The sequence below is a fragment of the Physcomitrium patens genome, chromosome 24 (genome assembly GCF_059467195.1).
Source record: "Physcomitrium patens ecotype Gransden chromosome 24, ASM5946719v1, whole genome shotgun sequence".
Classification (NCBI taxonomy): Eukaryota; Viridiplantae; Streptophyta; class Bryopsida; order Funariales; family Funariaceae; genus Physcomitrium; species Physcomitrium patens.
Genome location: NC_143433.1, coordinates 3423642 through 3433049, shown reverse-complemented (window position 1 = coordinate 3433049; position 9408 = coordinate 3423642). Strand labels below are relative to the sequence as shown.

At 33.4% G+C, this 9408-nt stretch overlaps 1 protein-coding gene and 1 long non-coding RNA gene across 9 annotated transcripts; one reads left to right on the top strand and one right to left on the bottom strand.

The window, feature by feature from the left end:
* Nucleotides 1–2984: 2984 nt before the first annotated feature.
* On the bottom strand, nucleotides 2985–4769 carry LOC149986357 (uncharacterized). Its single transcript, XR_016500607.1, has 2 exons — nucleotides 4620–4769; nucleotides 2985–3917 (listed from the first exon to the last, which is right to left on the bottom strand). It is a non-coding gene; the product is annotated as an uncharacterized LOC149986357 (long non-coding RNA).
* A 191-nt stretch (nucleotides 4770–4960) lies between these two features.
* Nucleotides 4961–7431, top strand: LOC112277054 (uncharacterized). Of its 8 annotated transcripts, none has more exons than XR_016500606.1 (6): nucleotides 4961–5134; nucleotides 5620–5894; nucleotides 6040–6131; nucleotides 6238–6332; nucleotides 6580–6859; nucleotides 7152–7431. XR_016500606.1 is itself a non-coding variant. In XM_073530826.2 (5 exons), exons 1-5 carry the CDS (start codon nucleotides 4961–4963, stop codon nucleotides 6634–6636), a joined length of 693 nt encoding a protein of 230 aa, XP_073386927.1. In that variant the 3' UTR covers nucleotides 6637–7091. The 8 variants fall into 8 exon arrangements, 2 of the variants coding, with proteins under 2 accessions (XP_073386927.1, XP_024364798.1); XR_002968226.3 differs by having other exon boundaries at nucleotides 6470–6859; XR_002968230.3 differs by having other exon boundaries at nucleotides 6233–6332.
* The last annotated feature ends 1977 nt before the right edge of the window (nucleotides 7432–9408 follow it).

Genomic DNA, 9408 nt, shown 5'->3' with positions numbered 1-9408 from the left:
TGTATCTTTTCAACATTTTGCAGACCAATTTTTTTACAAATATGCTGATTAATTAGTGGAACTGAAAGGTACCTGCAGTGCAGGTCTACAGAATCCATTAAAATAATAATTAAAAATGGATTAAGCTTCCAATCCTACAAAGAATATGAAGAATGTCAACCACAGCATCACTAATCATCGACTCTAAACAACATTAGACGTAAAAAAATGTGTCAAAATTCATGCTTGAAATTACGCAGATCTCTATCTAATAGGGTCTTTTCATGGGTTAAATCAGCACCTCTAATCAGATTAGCGGCTAGTGCCGGTTAATTATCGCTAATTGACAATTAGCTTAATTTACAATCCTCTGATGGACCTCACGACGTGGAAATGCAGACCCATGTTGTGAAAAAATTGTTGTTATTGTTTTAAACAATGTGGTTTTTTATTTTCTATTTTTTATTTTCTATTATTAGTTATAATTTGATGACTGTAACTCATGCAGAGTTTTATCAAGTGTTAGTTTTCTAGAACTGTGTAACAATCATGTAGATGATTTCATTTGCTGATTGCTATATGGTTGGTAGTTAATTAAAGGTGATGTTATTGTATTATTTATAAAAAAATTAAAAATTAAAGAATTGATTAGTGTGTTTGTGTGTGTGTGTCTACATATATATATATATATATATATATATACAAGAATAGAAAGCTAGATGCTTGTTGAGTCATGTTTGTTTTTTATTAATAGAAAATGAATAACTTTTATATTATTAGACTATAATACAATAATATTAATGTAGATGTTGTAAGAACTTGCTATATGATTGGCTGAATTTTATTAAAATATTCTGGTTCATGATTTTTGCTAAATGTTTTAAGTATAGTTATATGATTATAGTATCTAAAAAAATGATTTTACAAAACTTTAGTTAATGTAATTTATTTTTCTAAAACTTAACTAAAATTCAAATATAGAACATAAAAAAATATAAAGTTACCACACATTTGTTGTATAATATATTATCAAGTTCTTAATGTGAACATACATATTGGTCTACTATATTTTTTAAGTTCTATTTTTTATAAATAAATAAATAACTATATTCATATTTTTTTATTTGATTTATAAATACACATATCAATGAAGTAAGTAGAAATAAATAAAAGTATGTAGAAATAAATTAGATAGATATGTTTTTCAAAAAAGGACATTGAAAGTAAGATGAAAATCATTCTTGCTAGGATCCTACAATTTAGACTAATTGCCTCTACTTTGGCAACCACATGGCCTTACCTTGTTTAATGACATATAGCCATGTAGCCTTGTCTTATCTTATTTGATACAGCTACAAGACCTTGCCAATTGTATGGTCTTTGTTAATTATCTTTCTTAATTAATAAATTTTAATATAAATAAATAAAGTATAAAAATGAGTGGTTATTAATAATGTATTATAGAATAAAATCAATTTTAAAATTTTAATAAATAATTGAAGTTATTAGTTTTTAAAGAATTAAAAAACAGAAGAAACAATGAATATATACTATAATACTTTGACTTTGGCATTGTCATGAAGAATACAAATAGCATCTTAGATCTATAAATCATAATAAATTAAGAAAAAGAATTATAGTTTAAATTACTAAAGTTATCATGCATTGTAATCAATTGTTATTATAGACTTCGAAGATTCTTCTACTTAAAATAGATCTAACTTCTTAACAAGATGTAAAAATTTATAAACAAGGAATGCCTCAAATTATGGATATTTATTACATTCATATTCAAAATTATTTTAGAAAGAATGAGGTTTTAAAATAATTTAATCTTATATATATTTAAACATATTTTTAAGACATCATATGACTAATTCACTTCTAAATAGATCAATCAACATCTTTTGTAATAGTGTAAAAATATCTAAAATAAAATATTAGATAGAATATTCTCTTCTAAGTTTGAATACCATATTAAATGTTAGTTTATAAATTTAGGATTCTTTACCAGATATAATTATAACTTTATTATTTTAAATATATATATAAAAATAAAGTTTAAATATTCCAAGTGGATGTACAATCTTACATTTTTTTATTAGAAAGAAATAGTTTTTAAGAATTAAAATAAAACTTCTAACTTATAAGATAGATATAAATGTAGATTATTATTTTAAGACACTTAAGGTAATACAATTTTCAAAAGAAATCATATACATACTCGTAAATGTATAACAATTGCATAATAAAACCATAGTTTAGTAAATTATTATACATTTTAAAATCCTAGGAAGATGTCATATATTATGACATAATAAAATAGAAGTATATATATATATATATATATATATATATATATATATTATTATTATTATTATGATAGATAAGAAATTTCTACAAATCTTTCATTAACTATAGAAGCTATTCCAAATCAAGTCGTCAATTAAATTAAGTTTCAAAGTTATACTTATGTAGAAGGAATTTTAGTTTTTTAACTTGAACAAAAAAATGTTGTAATGATATGATTGGCCTAATATAAAAGAATTTGTAAATGAGTAGAGGATTAAATCAAATTCTAAAAGCTTTCTACATTGTATCTTTTTTTCTTTTCTTTTTCTTTAGAAATAAGAATAATCATGTACATGTTTTAGAAGTGTTTTCAAGTAAAACAAATATAGAATTAGACAAGGTCTCTTTTTCAAAAACTTTTGGCTAACTTTAAAAAGTAAAGGTAAAATAAGATTATTTTTGCAACATTTTTATTTTTTAATTTTTTTTTTTATCTTGTTGAAAGAATTGTATGTAGGTATATTTTTTTTGATTCACGAAGTTTAGAGGCTTTTAGACCTTAGTCAAGGAATACACACATTACCTCTTGTGTTTTCAAAAATGAGTTGGGATAACAAACATGTGCTACAACTAATATAAACAAGTCTTCTAAAGTACAATTGTTAAGGATGAAAACAATACCCAAAACAAAATTCAAAATAAAAACTTAAACAAGAACCAAAAACTTTTATCTACACTCTTTACTACATGAAATAAATCTTGGATGACAAAAATATAAACAGATTCTAAAGATGAAATGAAAACCTAGAGGTGAAGTAAAGTACCTGATGGTGGCCATGTTTTCCATACATTTGAAATAACTTTGTAGGTTAGGTATCAATGTACAATGTACTATGATTTCTTTGCCCCTATGCCTACCTTCTCAATTCAAAGAGAGGTATTAGAGCACACTGTTCATGTTTCCCTCTTTAATCTAAACAACCAGAAACCTCGCTCATGTCAAAAAGAATACGAAAATCCACTAGCAGCGGTAGTTGCACAAACCAACATCAAAGATCCCATCTTTGTGTTTGTCGGTGGTGCCCAGCATTTTGACTAATGCTACCGACACTCCACGAGTTGGGTGCACCAGTTCACGACCCATCTCCCCGACGGCGCCTTTGGAGTTCAAATGAAGCTTGTTCACATGTTGAATGAAGACTCTGTGCAGAGTTTGGCATGAGCTTCTCAGAGCCACAGCCACACTGCATCGTGTCGTGGACCAGTAAACAAGTTCTAGATGGGCCGGTTATCGCCAGATCAGATTCCCTGTCCATGTTTCGCTCTGTAGCTCAAACATGCACAGATTTTTTTCCATTTTGTCAGTCACACAACCTGCAGTTTTCTGATACCACACTGAAGGTGATGCTGCTTAAGAGGATAAAAATGGGTTCAGCCACTTCTGGTCAGTAGACAAGAGGGAGATTCTGAGGATGATGAGCAATGGGTTCTGCTGCACTGCAAGCGTGACGGCGGAGAAGGAGCTCATGAGCCACGGAAGAAAGAGCGTGCACATCGCGACTGGAATCATGAAGCAAGGGACTATCCGCGAGAAAGCACCAGATTATGTCGTGCGTCTACATGGACTCTTCGCCTATCAGCGTCTTCTGCATAGAATCATGGAGAAAATAAACAAGATCAAAACACGAGCAAGCTCTTCAAGTTTCTCTCATCAATGGCGTCATAAACGATGCAAACAATCTGTGGAAGTTTCAGAGGGACAAAGCAAGCGTTTCTTTCCACTTGGTTTGTGTTCTGATTACATGTGTTAAGGGAGATTGCTTGTGGATCTAATGAATTTGGATACCAGCAAGGGGGGGGGGGGGGGGGGAGGTTCCAGATTCCAGGGATAGGCATTGAATCTCTTGAGCACTGCAGAGCAATGTTCATCACGACATCAAGATCTTTCCTACCTAACTGGGAACGACATCAAAGCAAAAAGGAAGACAACACAGATGAGGGAAGTGGAAAATTAGCACTAGTAGTTCTGAATTCCGGTGATGCATCCACTAGCCTGCTTCCAAATAAACATTCAGAATGTACGAAACGTCAACCCAATGAACTAAAACAACTCCTCACAATTAATGCTAAGCGGAGAAAGAAAAACGAGTTTAAAATCGACTTTATCACCTCAATTGCTCCACGCACAAATCCTACTGATTTTAGCTGACAACCCACTTCTGGAGTGTCTGATACGTTGAACTAGGTTTTCGTGGAAAAAACTATTTGGGTTCAAGTGAGCCATTTCAGCAATTGGGTCTAAACAACAAGGATAAAAAATAAAAAATAAAAAATAAAAAACAAAATACCCATGCCCTGTTCTCGGCATCCCAGTACTTTCTCCGTGGCTTGCCTGAATGCCCAACTGCAACGCCTGAATTCGGGAAGACAATGAGAGACACATGGAAGCCTACAGACCTTTCTTTCCCTGGAGTAACCATCCCGACGTAGCGCTCCATATTCCAGCCTAAGAATAGCCTCAACTACCACACACCTGCTGTAGTCAATCTTATTAAATTGTTTATTCTCGTGAAAGAGGCAGAAAAGAAAAAAGAAAAGAAAAAAAACAACGGAGAAAGCCAAAACAAGAAAGAAAACGAAACAAAATGAAAAGAGCTCCGAAAAAGTGCAAATAGGTGAAACATCGGGAATGAAGAAAGAGCAGCGGTCGAGGACGATCGAGGAACCACGACGCCACGTGGTGTCTCACTTGGCGGTCCAGCTCCACTTCGCCCAATCCATCGCTCGCCTCCTGGTTCAATTTGTGAATGACCGCAGCCTATCTATCGATCCCGCCTCTTGTTTTGACGAATGCGTAGCGAAGGTAGCAGATCATTCTGGAGCCGCTAATGGGTTGTAGAAACAGTGACGGTGGCGTCCTTCGAAGTTATACGTGTCGTGTGGGATTGGTTTCCGTGGGATTTTATTATTTTCTGTTATTTTTGTATTTTAATTTTCCCTCTCCGCTGGTTTGATCGGTCTTGTGTAGTGGCGTGTGGTCGCTGGATTAGTTTACTCGGAGGGGTTGTGAATATGTTATAAGAGCAGTGATGGGGGATGTGTAGGATAGTAGCGAAATACGCTGGTCACGTAGGTAATGGTGATGGTTGTAGTAGCCTCTGTGTGTGCAGAAGCAAATATTATCTGGCTTGATTCTGTGAAACCATGATTCTTGTTTTCTTTCAGTCTTTTGGTAGCAGGGAGGGTTGTGGGATGGTGACTGGTAGCTAGGTGGTGTGTAGTGGGATTGATTTCTTTATGTGTACGAGAGAGCAGGCGGTGACGTTGCATTTTTGTAATCTTTTTTAGATGAGGTCTCTGCCGGTACGAGTGTCGGCCACGAGGGTTACTTCCTTCAAGGAGCAATTGAAGCAAGCTCACATAGCCTTGAATAAGAAAGTAATGAAAATTCCCCCTGTTTTCACTTTCTCCAAGCCTTTGCCAACTCCACTTCTGACATGGACATTTCGAAGAGAATGGCGTCGCCTTCCGCAATTTGCCTCAGTAGAAGTGTCTACCGAATCAAGCGTGGCATCTACATCGGTTACCTCCTCTCTACAATCACCGCCGACATCTTCGCATAGGTTTAAGCCCGGTCACCTCCCTTTGAAAACCATGCATTGTCGTTGTGAAGTTTTTTGTTTTACATAGTGTGTGGTGAAGGACTTTTGTCTAATTGCGATGAGTGTTGTGTCTAAAAGTTGACATCGGCATCACTGTGGGTCACAGATGGAGTTCCCGAGGCTTGAAAGGATTGTCGACTGCTCCTAGAGGTGGTGCAGCTATGGTTGATGAGCTTTGTTCCATTGAAGACATCAAGGGTACGTTAGTAACCCCCTGCATTTCATCATTCTCACTTAATTATCAGGTAACTTTGAGATTGAATTTTGACTAGGATTTCGATTCGCATGGTTTTTGACAGAGCAGCGAGGAAAGGACACGTTATAGTTCGGAGCTTGAATCTTAGACACTGGAGCTTATTCTCTGCAATTACAGCCATTGCTGTACGCGGCCTATATTGGGTAAGTAATCAATCCTTGACACATGCATTCCAACCATCTGGAACCTGGACGTTCATTTTCTCCCCTGACCTCTTCTTCACTGATTCGACTGCAATGTAGGCTTGACTGTTTCTGGGGTGTCCCATTCCTGTGGCCAGATTGACACTTTATGTCAAAGAACAGGAGAATATTTGAGAACAAGAGAACGACTGAAGTCGTGGGTTGAGGTTGTGACATATTGGGCTTACGTTGCCTGCTTACTCTGCAGTTGGCTCTCCATTGCGTCACTTCTACATTATCAAGTGCAGCGGTGGGAGTTCCGTAGCATGATTCTTGCCGGTCCACATGAAGTCTCCGATGGAACATTCGATCCCGGCGGCAGCTTCTGGTACTTCTTGTGTCCCAACACAGGGCAAGGGTGTCACTTATACCTCACGACGACTTAGTGGGTCAGCTTTTTGATATCGGCTTGCATTTATCAGCTTCTGGCAACGGCAAAGTAACATGTAAATCGAGAGCATTCTCACAGACAAGACGTCTCAGCCCAGGTACTGCTCTCGCAGCAGAAAGACTAGTCCTGAATGGAAACAAGGGTCGAAAGATTGCAAAATAGGGTTCTAATCGTTGGGTATTATACCAAGGCAGCACCACTCTGGTTCAGATAGATCGGTGTTGCCGTGTTGCATTTCATGCTGTCCCAACGTGTTGTTTTGTTTCATGATGACCAAAGACGTGTGGATAAACTGAGATTTATAATAAAATTTATAATGTTCAATTTTATTTGGTTGTGGTTGTTGATTCTAATACGTCTGATCCTGGAAACCTGGTGTTGATTTGTAGCCATTTCTCACGACCGACAATTTGCTCACAGCACCAGCAGGACTTCATTCTATTCTCACAAGAAGGTGCTTTTCTCACTAGATGATCCCATCGCTATCAACCAAAACCAGTATCTTTTGAAAAGCGACCGACATGTTTAGAGTAGCTACCGACCATTTCTGATGTCGGTCGATGTTTCTCTTTTTTCCCTCTTCTCCCATGATATGCCTCTGTTTCTAAACACTAAGTTGTGGATCCTGTTCAAATGATTAATGGACTTTCTTACATTCAATTGTATCAATTATTTGGGATTGTTTGAACCAGTATCAACTTTAGTTTGGATCCATTGTACATGTATTAAATACAATAATTTTGCTGAACATGAGCTTTAGTATTATATTGATGGTTTAATACTATGCCTGATAATTCGGTGAATAGTAAAAAAAAATGTCAAAGAAATGTTGAAATTTAACATATATGTCAAATAACTGTGTGATAGATAGTGATTAGATAAATTTTTGTTTTGTTTTGAATAATATTTTTAGAGTATCTTTAAATATGAAAGATTCAATCAGACCTAGACACAAAATAGTGATAAAAATCATGCAATAGTTTAATAATATAAGTCAATGCTTTAGTCATATATAGATTTAATTAAAATTACTAATTATTTATTCAGATACTTTTGAAGAAATTTCTTCAAAATAATACAATATAAAATAGAGTTTATTGTTATGATATAATTTGACAATAAAGTTTAATTTATTATGAAGTAGAACCAACTTAGTTTGAACTCAATCTACATATATCTTATGTATAATTTTTGATAGAAGATGTGACAAAAGTTATTGAATAAATATTTTTAAAAGTAATAAAACAAAGTTTTTATATATTGCCAAAGTAATACTTTAAAAATAGTTTTCATAATTTTAGCACATGTTTAAAAAATATCTTGTTATTTTTAATACTATATAAATTAATGTTGTCATAATTCTATTATTAAAGAATGATACATCATTCTTTATTTAATTGATTCATTCAATACAAATTAGATAAGGTTTTGAAGTGATTTTTAATTTTTAATTAAGATATTGTGCTATCTAAAAATATTTTCCTTCATTCTTTCTTTTTGAATTAATATTTTAAATAAAAAAATGTTAAAATTTATTATAATTATCTCTCATTATAAAATTCAAAGTACTTATTGATTTAAAATTATTTATAATTATATATATTTGAATAAATAAAAAAATAAATATAATAGTAACATGTCAATAATAATATATACTTGTAAATTTTACTAAACAATGCATATGGTGTCACAGACATATGTATATAAGCCAATAATTACATAAGTGGAAGTAAGTAGAAGTAAAAGTAAGTTAATTCTATAATATCTTCTATAGAAGCTTCCTAGAAGCTTTATAGATGCTACTTTGACTTTATAGGTGTCTTTAATTGACTTTTTGGATTAGAAACGTGGTCAACAAGTTAGCCATGTGCCACACATGTTGTTAGCTTGAAGACCAAGCTAATTATGTGGCCCACACGTAGAAAAACTTGCCTTGTAAGTCAAGGCATGTGTCTTATAAAGTCAACACATATTGGAGGTCCTATAGAATATCACTACATAGCCCCTAGTTAAATAGAATATATAGAGATAAGAGTAAAGCCCTCTTCACTCTTGTCAACTCTTTTCTTGCTTTTAGTTTAGTTTCAAGAGTCTCAAATTTTTTTGTCTTTTGGCAATAAGTCTTTGTAGTTTCTTTTAATATATGTACTTCCTTATTTCTATTTTGTCACTTTTTATTTTACACGAATTTCATTGGTTTATGCATCATCTTTTAATTCATGTCCTAGATAGATTGAAAAGAATATACTTATAATATCAAAGCTTTGTCTTATCTTGATTAAGAGTGAATTACCTCTTTCTCATGATAAGACATAAGCATATTAGAAGTTACAAATTATCCTCTTCTAAACTGATATTGTTCTTAGTATTTTATTTGTCTTTAAGTCCTTTTTTCTACTTGTCTTTAGTGGTATTAGATATTTTTTTGAGTGTTATTATGGCAGAGCTTGTTGAAATGAAAAGTGCAATGATACAAATGCAAGAGCAATTAAAGGAGTTAATGCTTATAATGCATTAACTTAGCTTACTATAACAAGGATCAACAAGAATGGCAAGAAGTGATGATATAGAGATGATTAGAGCTGCTTCAACATTTGCACCAAATCATGTCCCTCTACCTACAGTGGAACGTCCTTCAAGTATTAG

Bases quoted from the DNA above. Each gene is read 5' to 3' on its own strand.
- LOC112277054 (XM_024509030.3), top strand. From the start codon at position 4,961: ATGAAGAAAGAGCAGCGGTCGAGGACGATCGAGGAACCACGACGCCAC. The intron at 5,135-5,619 runs GTAGCAGATCAT...AATCTTTTTTAG, and splicing joins TTGACGAATGCGTAGCGAAG to ATGAGGTCTCTGCCGGTACG. The intron at 5,895-6,039 runs GTTTAAGCCCGG...TGTGGGTCACAG, and splicing joins CCGCCGACATCTTCGCATAG to ATGGAGTTCCCGAGGCTTGA.